General features: G+C 43.4%; 1 protein-coding gene and 1 long non-coding RNA gene across 11 annotated transcripts in view; one reads left to right on the forward strand and one right to left on the reverse strand.

Annotated features, from left to right (window-relative positions):
• HOPX (HOP homeobox) overlaps positions 1–5,725 on the forward strand; it is a 33,216-nt gene extending 27,491 nt beyond the window's left edge. For 3 of the 4 annotated variants that reach the window (XM_002814763.6, XM_063723437.1, XM_063723436.1), the window contains exon 3: positions 4,926–5,725. In XM_002814763.6, coding sequence (XP_002814809.1) covers positions 4,926–5,003 — 78 coding nt within the window. In that variant the 3' untranslated portion in view covers positions 5,004–5,725. Of the gene's footprint in view, positions 1–2,920; positions 3,182–4,925 lie in introns of those variants that run through there. The other variant, XM_054553968.1, reaches the window with a different exon arrangement.
• A 1,163-nt stretch (positions 5,726–6,888) lies between these two features.
• The window catches only part of LOC103890417 (uncharacterized), a 30,220-nt gene continuing 25,016 nt past the window's right edge, over positions 6,889–12,092 (reverse strand). For 4 of the 7 annotated variants that reach the window (XR_008524519.1, XR_008524515.1, XR_008524518.1 and 1 more), the window contains 3 exons: positions 11,639–11,930; positions 10,173–10,363; positions 6,889–8,768 (listed from right to left, as the gene is read on the reverse strand). This is a non-coding gene — a long non-coding RNA (uncharacterized LOC103890417). The remainder of the gene's footprint in view (positions 8,769–10,172; positions 10,364–11,638; positions 11,931–12,092) is intronic. The other 3 variants (XR_008524517.1, XR_008524513.1, XR_008524514.2) reach the window with 1 other exon arrangement.

Here is a 12,092-nt window from a genome sequence, read left to right on the forward strand (position 1 = left end):
CCAGCCCCAAAATGAGTGGATGTGGGGTGAGTCAACCTCTTAGCAGGGCCCCTGGCTTCCTCTTCCTGCCACAGGACCGACACCTTCTTCCTCCCTACGGCTACCACAGCTTGGCTCGCCCCTCTGTCTTCCTGCCTTGACCTGCAGGGAAGCATCTGGAACCCCAGAGCTTGGAGACAGGCAGCACTTAGCAAGCTCAGAGAAAGAGACTTCCTGGGAACCACAGGCTGTCTGCTTGCCCTTACTGGATTGGGTCTCATCTTTCAATTTCCCATTCTTGCCCCTCTCACCCCACTACCCCCATGGGTACTGGTGAATGAGAATGATTTCTTCTTTCATCTTCTCAAACAACATTTATATTTTTAAAGAGTATCTCCTATGAAAAGGAAAGTATCCGGCTGGGCACAGTAGCTCACACCCGTAATCCCCGCACTTTGAGAGGCTGAGGCAGGAAAATTGCTTGAGGCTAGGAGTTTCAGACCAGCCTGGGCAACATGGCAAGACCTTGCCCATCTCTACAAAATATAAAAAATAAAAAAATAAAAAAATCAGCCAGGTGTGCTGGTGCGTGCCTGTAGTCCCAGCTACTCTGAAGGCTAAGGCAAGAGAATCCCTTGAGCCCAGGAGTTCAAGGCTGCAGTGAGCTATGATCATGCCACTGCACCACCTAGCCTGGGTAACAGAGGGAGAACCTGTCTCAAAATAAATAAGTAAATAAAAATAAAAATATTAAATATTTAAAAATATTACAAAAAGAAAGTGTCTTCTGGAGACACATGCCCAATGATGAGCTTTCAGTCATTACAATTATTTTTGTTTATAGCAGGTCTTGAGGACACTTTAAATAACTCCATGAGGCTAGGGCCTGCTGGGCCTACATATAAGTAGTGTCTGGTATTGACACTTCCCCTGTTTCTTTTTCTTTCTTTCTTTCTTTTTTTTTTCTTTTTTGGAGAGAGTGTCTCACTCTGTCATTCAGGCTGGAGTACAGTGGCACGACCATGGCTCACCTCGTCCTTGGCCTCCCAGCCTCAGGCAATCCTTCTACCTCAGCCTCCCAAGTAGCTGGGACTATAGGCATGTGCTACCACCACATCTGGCTAATTTTTAAGCTAATTTTTAAATTGTTTGTAGAGATGGGGGTCTCATTATGTTGCCTGAGCTTGTTTCGAACTCTTGGTCTCAAGCAATCCTCTTGCCTTGGCCTCCCAAAGTACTGGGATTACAAGCATGAGCCATCGCACCCAGCCTCCCCTATCTCTGTTCTTACTAGTGTTGCTCCTTTCCGTGGGAAAGGGTCACTAAAGCCAAACTAACATTTGTTTCATATGCCTGAGTCCTCATCCCACCCCAACACCACCCATCTCCAGAAATGGAATCATATTCTTAACTTCCCTAGAACAAGTAATACTTCAGTACAACAAAAAGAAGCCTGAGCTGCCCAGTGCTCTTGCAAGATAGTTACCAGAACTGATTCACAGGGCTGATACTTGGGCAGGGACAAGCGGGACTAAGAAGTTGAAACATTCTCTGTCTTGGGAGATTTGCTGACCTCTTTGTAACTGTCCCACTTCAAGACAAAATTCTCTGTGGGGGTGGAGGTGGCACCCATAAGAACTCAAAGTAAAGTGAAGGGTGCTGTAATTGAAATAACTTTCTAAGTTGCATTTACTGGGATGTTAGAATGGGTTTTTCTCATAACAGTAAATATCTCCTAGATTTAAATTAGATGAAAACTTACAGAATCCCAGCCCTATGTCTTTTATTTTGAAGTCAGTTTTAGAAGAGGCTGGGAAAGCTCCTTCCTCAGCCCCCTGGGAGGTTGGGATGATCTGGTGTTTTCTATTATTTCAAACACACACACACACACTCTCTGTCTCTCTCTCTCTTCAATTCAAGCACAGTGTAATTGGAATTGGTTCTTAGGGAGGTCTCCAAGTATTTTTATCTCCTCTTGATGTCCTGAGCTTGTTCCCAGAACCCAGTGGTTTTAGTCACTGGATGTTTTATCGGTGGAATAAAGACCTCTAAAGATCTCTTCCTGAAAAGAATGAAATGTTAGTTACTAGAGAAAAGGACAGGAACAATGTTCCTTTGCCCCAGCCCCTTCCCATCACAGTGTCTAATTATCATCTGTTTACTCAGAGTAAATAAATCTCCATCAATGGGCAAGCCTAATGAGGGCATTCATTTATAAGCAAGCAAAGGAGGAATGTCTTTCCCAGTGGATGACTGAAACAAAGAAGAGAAGGATAAAGCCAGGTGGAAAATTAGCACTGATGTGAGTGAGATTGATAAGATATAGCTCTAAAGGGAAAAAAGCAAGCAAGGTATTTAATGATTTCTGTTGGATTGCAACTGGTTTTGCTAAATTATTATATATATACTTGATTTAAAATATGCATCTTCAAAAAATAGTCGAGCTTTTCTTGAGCTCTTCCCATCCCCCAATGTTAGGGCTCAGTTTGTTAAGCATTTGGATACCAACTCACAAAACCACAAATGTGGTCCCTGCTGAAGTTATTTTCAGTAACAGTCCATCAATATTCTGCTTCATTACATAGTGTAAAGATGTGGGTGGCTCTTTTAAATGAGACCAGCTCAACCATTTTGTCTTAAATGAAATCTGATAGAAAGTGAGATTTTCCTCCTCCAGATTTTAATTAGTCAGTCTTTACAATGCTGCCATTTATTCAGCTGTAGTAACTGGAAATCCTATTTAATCAGACCTTGTATCCTTGAAACCCCCCACAGAGCCACCTCATTAATGAAACTGGAACCTTGCTGCTCTCATACCAGAATCCAGAGTTAACTAAACACACGCACACAGGTTACAGAAGAAAATGGGCCCACCCTTAGCAGTAGAATTTCGATTGAAGCTGCCAAAGTTACATGAGTTCTCTCTTCTCATGAAGGGTAGTGATCTCCAGGAGCAAAATATGGCACCCAGAAAGTAGCCCCCAAAGAGAAGTCTACCCCCATGATAGTCTGCTGTGCTTGGCTTTAGATTACTTTTCTCTACTGCCGCCCCAGTGTAAAGGTATGTAAGATCTTGACAACTGTGTAAGGCATTTCGGTGTGTAAACTCTGCTGTACAGGTGGGTGAGGTGTAGGTGTGTTCCCATGCTATTTAGCCAGCTTAGCATTGATGTGGAGCCCAAAGCAGTCCTGCAGAGCCTTACCCCCATTCAAGCTCAACAGCCTCTCCTCTAGGCCTTGCTCCTTCTCCCCCTGTGATTCTCACACTTTCTTCTGATCTTGGGCTTATATACTGAATTCCCTTTCAGCTTCCTAGAGCCCATCCTGTTCATTCTGAGTATCTGTATAGGCATCAAGCCATGCTATGTGGGGAGCCCTCCAGAGGTTTCTCACCATCCCATCTCCATCAGCACATCCCAGATCTGGCATCTCACAGCTGTGCTCTTTCTGCTTCCTTCCTGTTCCTCGTCTCCTTACCCCTAGAACAGGTGAATTATAGAAATACCAGAAGGGACAGTAGAAACCCCCTAAGCTTACGTTTTTATTTACAGATGATTGGTGCTCTATTTTTAGGGACTTCCTCAAGTTCTCATAGCCAATTAGTTACTCTAGAGCTTCCTGTTGGCAGAGCCCAGGACTGCAGAGCCCTGGGGGGTCACCTACCACACAGCCTGCCGATATACCAGTGACACACAAATATCGTCCTTCTCAGTGTACCCCATGACATGTGAATGGTTGGGAAGCACAGGAGAACAGAGCTTGGGGGAGGTGCTGACTTCCCATAGAGCTCTCTCCTCATCCTTTCCAATGTAGGTCAATGCTTGCTTGTCTGTTTCCTCACTAGTCTCTCTTCAAAGTTGTTTTGCTTTGTTTTTTATTCCCAGTTTCCTCTTGATCAACCTGGCCCAGACCCTGGCCCTATCCCCAGCATGGTTCTCCTGTTGTCCTCTTTGGGGAGCTTTGTACCACCCCAGTTAGCAAGATAAAGGCAGCCACTGATTTCTCAAGAGTATACCACACTGCCTTACAACACATAAGCATGTTCTAGGCCTCATACGATACCATGTCTAGAAACATCCCATCTGGGGCCTTCTGTACATCCATGGTCACTTCTGTAAGGTGTGAATATTTGGGACATACGGAGCTAAGAGATTCTGAGTAAAGTGGTAGGCCCACTTTAGCTTCTCTCACTGCTCAGTGGCCCTGGAGCAGGATAGATTGGGCTGGCCTACTCCATGCATCCCCAAGGAGTGCTCTGAGGTTGTGCAGTGCTCATTTACCTATTAATCTTATTCAACAAATTCTTACTAACTGCTACCAATGAGGAAGGCCTTCGGTGAGCTGAGCATACATTGATGAAATACAGCAGCCATAGAGATCTATCTGGGGCATTAAGGAGATGCTTTAACTTCTTTTATTTATTCAGCAAATATTGATTAATTTCTAACTCTTAAACCTTTGTACTAGGGGCTAAGGATGCAATGGTGATAAGATGAATACAGTCTCTGCTTTCATGGATCTTACATTCTAGAAGGGAATATAGATTTAAAATAAGTGAATACGCAAGTAAATCATGACAGATGCTAAAAGTTCTGTGAAAGTAACAAAATACTAAGTTGGGAAGTAAGGAGATGAGTGGGAAACCCACTTTAGATAGAGTGATCAGGGAAGGCTTCATTGAGAAGGTCCTGTTTAAGCTGAGATGTGAGGATGACAGGGAGATCATCAGATAAAGAATAAAGAGAGAATATTCTAAACATAGGAAATAGCATGTGCAAAGGTCCTGAGGCAGGAAAGTTTAGTGTCACAGTGAGAACCATCCCTATGGAAACATTCCTTGATTCTCTCCTTTCCACTTGTGCCACAGAGGCTACCTTTTAGAAAGGGAACAGGCATTTCAGTTTTTCTGTATGTGACAAATATTTTTTCTCATTTATCTCTTCCAGAAATGGTTTAAGCAGCGCCTGGCAAAGTGGCGGCGCTCAGAAGGCCTGCCCTCAGAGTGCAGATCCGTCACAGACTAAGGAGATGGCAGGCATTGACAGCTTTACTCCATGAAGACGATCTCTGTTTCTCTCCTCCGCTTAACCAAGCTGTTGTGGTTTTTCAGCATAGTGTTGTATGTTCCATTGCTAGCTGTCCTGCTGTTTAACACAGTGTTGTATTTTTTTTCTAAATGTACATAATTAGAAAAGAAAATAACAATAGGAAGCTATGTGTATCTTCTGTGTAAAGCAGTGGCTTCACTGGAAATATGGTGTGGCTTGCATTTCCCTTTGAGTCATGATGACAGATGGTGTGAAAACCATCTAAGTTTGCTTTTGACCATCACCTCCCAGTAGCAATTTGCTTTCATAATCCATTTAGCAATCCAGGCCTCTGTTGAAAAGATAATATGAGGGAGAAGGGAACACATTTCCTTCTGAACTTACTTCCCTAAGTCACTTTCCTTATGTTTCATCTAATACAATGATGGTTGAGTGAAAATACAGAAGGTGTGTTTGAGTATTCAGATTTCATAAAACACTTCCTTGGAATATAGCTGCATTAACTTGGAAAGAAGCCTGTTGGGCCAGAAGACAGAAACTCCAACTGGCAAAAAAGCAAGCATCTAAGAAAAAAAACCACCAAAGGTCTTCAATTTACTATATTTAAATGCATTGGTTAAGTTTATTTTGCTAAATAAAGTGAACTGCTTTTTGTCTCTAAAATGATATTCTAAATAAAACCTTAACTTTTTGTTGAAGATGCACTGAGTTCTCTGCAGGTTTTTAACCAAATAAGAAACATATCAAAGAGAAACAAAATAATAGCTCCTATGTGGTAGGAGCTGACTGACCAGGAGAGCTGCCATTTGCTAAATCCTTGCTACTCAAAGTGTGGTCCACGACCAGCCTCATCAGCATTAGCTTCAAGCTGGTGAGAAATGCAGAATCTCAAACCCTATTCCAGACCCAATGAATCAGAACCTGCATTTTAAAGAAGGCCCTCAAGCGGTTTATATGCATGTGGAAGTTGGAGTAGCACTGTTCTAACAAACTCTACGGTCAATTTGCATCCATTTACTATCATAGCACACTAGATGTCTGCTATGGCCTGAATGTGTCCCATCCCTGCCGCCCACATCCCGGCCCCCAACAAAATTCATATGTTGAAACTTAATCCCTAAGGTGGTGATATTAGGAGGTGGGGCTTTTGGGAGGTGACTAGGTCATGAGGGCTCCACCCTCATGAATGGGATTACTGCCTTATAAAAGAGGCCTGAGCAAGCTTGTTTGCCGTTCTGTCATGTGAGGATACATAGGAAGCACCTGGGAGGAATGGACCCTCACCAGATTGAGGGCTCACCATAGTCTGCTGGTGCCTTGATCTTGGAGTTACCAGCTTCCAGAACTGTGAGCAATAAATTTATGTTGTTTACAAATTACCCAATCTAAGATATTTTGTTATAGCAGCCAAACAGACTAAGACACCATTTTAATAGTCTATCAGTTAAGACTGTGTTTGATTGCATGGAAGAGTGACTTGATTACAATGGATTAAACAAATAGGCTTGTTTCTTTGTTTTCTTTTCCTTTTCTTTTCTTTTCTTTTTTTTTTTTTTGAGACAGAGTCTCACCCTGTTGCCCAGGATGGAGTGCAGTGGTGTGATCTTGGCTCACCGCAACCTCTGCCTCTCAGATTCAAGCGATTCTCCTGACTTAGCCTCCTGAGTAGCTGGGCTTACAGGTATGCACCAACACACCCAGCTAATTTTTGTATTTTTAGTACAGATGAGGTTTCGCCATGTTGGCCAGGCTGGTCTCAAACTCCTGGCCTCAAGTGATCCACCTACCTCAGTCTCCCCAAGTGCTGGGATTACAGGTGTGAGCCACCAAGCCCGGCCGTTTCTTTGTTTTCTTGATTGTTTTTAAGTAAGACATCACCAGGTAGGTAATCCAGGGCTGTTAGAGTAGCTCCCTAATGTTGTCAAGGAGCTGGGGTCATTCCATCTTCCCATTTTACTATCTGTAGTACACAGCTTTTGTATTCGTGGATACTTGGACACTGCATCTTCCTTTCAAACAAAATGAAGAGAAAGAGGGTGGGAAAGCATAGGGCAAATGCCAGCTAAGACTTTCCTCTCTAAAAAGATTTCCTGGAAGCCCCCACCTAACAACTTCCACCTACATCACATTGGCCAAAGTGGGTCACATGGCCACTCCTAGCTGCAAGGGAGTCTGGGAATTGGGGCATTTGTAAATGAGCATAGTGCTGCCTAGAGCAAAATTAGGGTTCTGTTCGTAAGGAAGAAGGGAAAGATGGATATTGGAAAGGCTGCTAACTACACCTGCTAATCCAGCCTGGGATGACCAGGTATATACTTCTGAACTCCTACCTCCAGTTCAGGAACAGTCTTTCTGATTCTCTAAAATTAAGAAACCAAAAGTGGAAACACTAACAATTATTTATTTAGAATACAGATGTTTACAAGATCCTATTAAACATCCCTGGGCAAGCTTCCTCTTCCTGTATCTTAAAACATTTCTTCTGAAAACAAATACACAGTGCACCAGGGTCTGAGCAAAACAGCCTCATGTCTAGCATCCTCTCCTGCAACCTAAGTAGTGGTGATCTAAATTGTGGACAAAGCAGACTGAGTATGGTGATTAGTCCATGTCAGGCAATGAGAGGAATACTAAACCAGGTCTAAGATCCAGGCCAGAAGTCTTTCCAACACACTAGAGACATGATTCAAGAACAATCCAGAGCAACAGCCAGGCACGGTGGCTCACACTTGTAATCCTAGCACCTTGGGAGGCTGAGGCAGGCAGATCACTTGAGCCCAGGAGTTCAAGGCCAGCCTAGACAACATGGTGAAACCCTGCCTCCATTAAAAATACAAAAATTAGTGGAGACTGGTGGCATGCACCTGTAGTCCAACTACACGTGAGGCTGAGGTGGGAGGATTGCTTGAGCCTGGCAGGCAGAGGCTGCAGTGAGCTGAGATCATGCTGCTGCACTCCAGCCTGGATGACAGATTGAGACCCCGTAAAAAAAAAAAAAAAAGAACAATCCAGGACAAAACCAGCTGGGCAGAGAGTGTGCCTTTAGCTTGGGCCCAGAAGCCCCATTTATGGTAAAAGAATCACTTCCTCTGCCCAATAGTCTAGAGTCCTTGAATGGCATGTGATGGGAGGGAATGAGGGTTCAGTGTCCTTTTAAATGCAAATATGTTACCAGTACTAATCTCCTTGAGTTTGCTTTTTCAACTGTGAAACAAGCATAGCAACATTCTACTAAATTTTTAAAAAGCACTTTGTAAATAGTCACAATAATTGCTACTGCTACCAAGTACTAACAGACAGGGCAAGGTTTACTTTGATGCCTGAGATAAGTCTTCACAAGAACCCAGAGCTCTAAGTTTTATTGTCAGGAATCTCTTTTGGACACCCAGGGTGATACACCAAAACAATAATGCCCACCCTAGACTGAGAAAAACTGCACAGTGCCCTGTCTCTCCACCTTGTATCCTAGGTGTGCAGTTGCAGACACTGTAGGTTAGCTGGACCCACCATCATACCCAAGCCCCTTCTCTGTTGTCACATTTCTTTCATGAGGCTGTAAGGGCTGGAAACACTAAATCCTCTCTTTTCCATTCTCCCTTGAGGCTGTGAGGTCATGCGACACAGTCTATCCAACAAGAATCAGGTCGAAGGCTGAAGGTCAAAAAGCCTTTGGGGAACGCTTTTGCATTTCTTGATAAAAGGGACTTAAGCAGCAGATTCTGTTCTTTACTCCTTTCTTGCCTTGTACCATTTTCAGTTGTTCATTGTAGAAATAGAAATAAGCAAAAAAAGAAAAGAAAGAAATGATAAAACCAACAAAACTCATAAAAATTACACATGATCGGGCTCCAAAAATTAGGGAGAGGGAAACCCCTGCCTAATGAAATTAATAAATGTTTAAAACACTGTAAAAAATTACCCATGATCCCACCACACAGAGGTAACGTCTTATTAACCTTAATATTATGCTAGATCATATTGGGGGAAGGCATGTTTTCTATGCATAAATACACATGCAACAGGGAGAAGAACTTAATTCAGAAGCTAGCAGCAGATTGAACCATTGTTCTGAGAGGATGGAAGGATGCTTCCTAAGGAAAAAATTGACTGTCTTGTTCAGGAAAGCATCTTTTTTTTTTTTTTTGAGATGAAGTTTTGCTCTTGTTGCCCAGACTGGAATGCAATGGCTCAAATCTCGGCTCACTGCAACCTTCACCTCCTGAGTTCATGCGATTTTCCTGCCTCAGCCTCTCCAGTAGCTGGGATTATAGGCACGTGCCACCACACCCAGCCAATTTTTGTAATTTTAATAGAGACGGGTGTTTACCGTGTTGGCCAGGCTGATCTGGAACTCCTGACCTCAGGTGACCTGCCCGCCTCAGCCTCCCAAAGTGCTGGGATTATAGGCATAAACCACCATGCCCGGCCTAGGAAAACATCTTAATAGTTTTGGGGGCTGTGAAATATAGGTCTAGAAGATGAGGAAAAAAGAACTCAGTGGCTGTGCACAATAAAATAGCATTTGTCCCACGGAGATTCAGGTAGGATGATGTTTAGGATCCATGGGCACTTGGAGAATGGAGAGGTAGAGGAGAACGATCTGGTAAGGGAGGGCAGGCACAATGTCAGCTGACCCAGAAGAGCACCAGTGACAGGCTGGTGGACTGGGCTTAAGAACTTTAAAATATCAAATGTTCTATTTTCAATGACTATCTATACAGTGCTGGGCTTGCTGTCGCTGTGCTGTAATTGTTTTTTGCTGTCTTCAACCTTCCCAACAGCTCTGTCTCACAAAATGGCCTTGTACTGGTGATGCTTTAGGGAGTTGGGAAGGATCTGCTTGAGCCGCACTTGCAGCAGGCCATAGACAGTGAAAGTGCTTGCTTCTGTCTGCCTCTTTTCTGGTAATAGCACCTTCACATTTGGGGAACTACTTCTACTTCATGTGGTCATGGTAGAGCCGTTAATCACAGTGCTCCAGATTTCTCCCCCTATGACAGTTAGACCCAGGCTGGCCAATGACAGCGTCATATCCCTTGGCATACATGAACTGAACCAAGTATGGGCTCTCGACCTCCCAGGTTCAAGGGATCCTCCTACCTTAACTTCTCTAGTAGCTTGGGCTACAGGCATGCACCACCATACCTGGCTAATTTTTTTTTTCTTGAGATGGGATTCTCACTATGTTGCCTAGGCTGGGCCAAAGTCCTTTGCCAGAATTGTTGCAATTGGACCTGGAGAGATGGTTCTATGTTGTCACCTTTCATGGTGAGTTGTGAAGATGGAGGGCTGGGGCTGCAGGTAGCCTTTGACTCGGCCTCGTGGAGAAAGCCATTCTGTAAAGGGAGGGAATGAAGCCGGGCAGATGGGAATGAGAAAGTCCCGAGGCCTTAGTTCCCACTCTTCCCTGGGCTACCCCAGCCTTCCTGGCTCTGTGAACTAGTAAATCTCTTTCTCGATGTATCTGTCATTTGTAATAAAAAAGAGCCCTTACTAATGGGAGAGCAAATAAAGGAAGAGAGAAGTGCACGGAGGGAGGAATCTCAGCCCCTAGTGTAATTAAGAATATAGGGGAACCAGAGATTCATAGTAAGAGGTAACCAGAAGTAGCACTAGATTTTTCTCAGCCAATGGGAACTTGAGAAAAATTATTTTTACATACTAAAAGAAAAGATAACCCCTGACAAGTGGAGAATTTATGGACCTCAAGGGATTACATAATTTTTAAAACTATATACAAATGTATGGCAGATATGTTACCCTCTTTTTTTTTTTTTTTTTTAAAGAGAAAAGGTCTCAGCTGGGCGTGGTGGTTCACACCTGTAATCCCAGAACTTTGGGAGGCTGAGGTGGGCAGATCACTTGAGCCCAGGAGTTTGAGACCAGCCTGGGCAATAGTGAGACCTCATCTCTATTTCAAAATTTAAGAAAAAACGAATAGAGACAGAATCTTGCTTTGTCACCCAGGCTACATAGAATATGGTGGTGCAATCATAGCTCACTGCAGCCTTGATCTCCCTGGCTCAAGGGATCCTCCTGCCTTAGCCTTTGGAGTAGCTGGGACTACAGGCACCTGCCACCACACGTGGCTATTTTTTTTTTTTCTTGACAGCCCAAGCTGGTCACGAACTTCTGGGCTCAAGCAATCCTTCTGCCTCATCTCCCAATGTGCTGGGATTACAGGTGTGAGCCACTGTACCTGGCCTGTTACCTTCTTGGAGACTTTTTGCTACTCTCTCTCAACTCTTGTCCTCATGTGTAAACTTTGTTCCACATCTTCTATTGTCCACTGAAAGGTCCTTTAAAAACCTCATATCAACTGTTCAAATGTATCTTTGTCTCAACTCAATGTCAGAGTGACTAATAACAATTGTGGTAATAATACAAATAATTTGAAACTTCACATTATTTTCCCATGATGGACGTGCTAAGAGGTAGTGAAGTGGACACAAGTCAGGCAAGGATCTGGGACATCAGCCACAGCTTATATTGGCAAGGCAGGAGATAAGATTTTTTGGTTTTATGAAGCCCGGCATTATGAGCCTGGTGAGCTCTATAGAAAAAATTATAGAAACAGAGGAGCAAAGGTTCCTAGAGACCCTCTCCTTTACCTTCACCAAGACAATTGTATCATTACAGATAGTGAGTGCTGCTGCATGAGGAATGTGCTCCTGTAAACAAATTTCAATGTGGCTTCTTAGAAGAGTCTGCCAACTAAACTTAGAAAAACATAAGAAACGTTGATTTGAATCTCAACTTATATAACTCATCCAACTACCAAATGCAATGGCAAACTGACTCATGGTTCATATGAATCATCCCTAGCGTTCTAGATTAGTAATGCAGAAGGCGTTTCTTTCTTCTTTCTTTCTTCTTCCAGATAGAAGCTCCCTCTTCCCACTCCTGTTAAAAAAAAAAAAAAGCTCTTTAGATAGAAACTTGGCATTCTCTGGGAGTGAAGAAGGCAAGTGTCCTGGGATAGTGACCCTAAGAGGAAGAATCCTCAGGGGCACAGGAACTGTAATCCAGAGGCATAGTTTCATTTCATGTATTCATGTATGAAAA

The sequence above is a fragment of the Pongo abelii genome, chromosome 3 (assembly GCF_028885655.2).
Source record: "Pongo abelii isolate AG06213 chromosome 3, NHGRI_mPonAbe1-v2.0_pri, whole genome shotgun sequence".
In the NCBI taxonomy this organism is placed as follows: Eukaryota; Metazoa; Chordata; class Mammalia; order Primates; family Hominidae; genus Pongo; species Pongo abelii.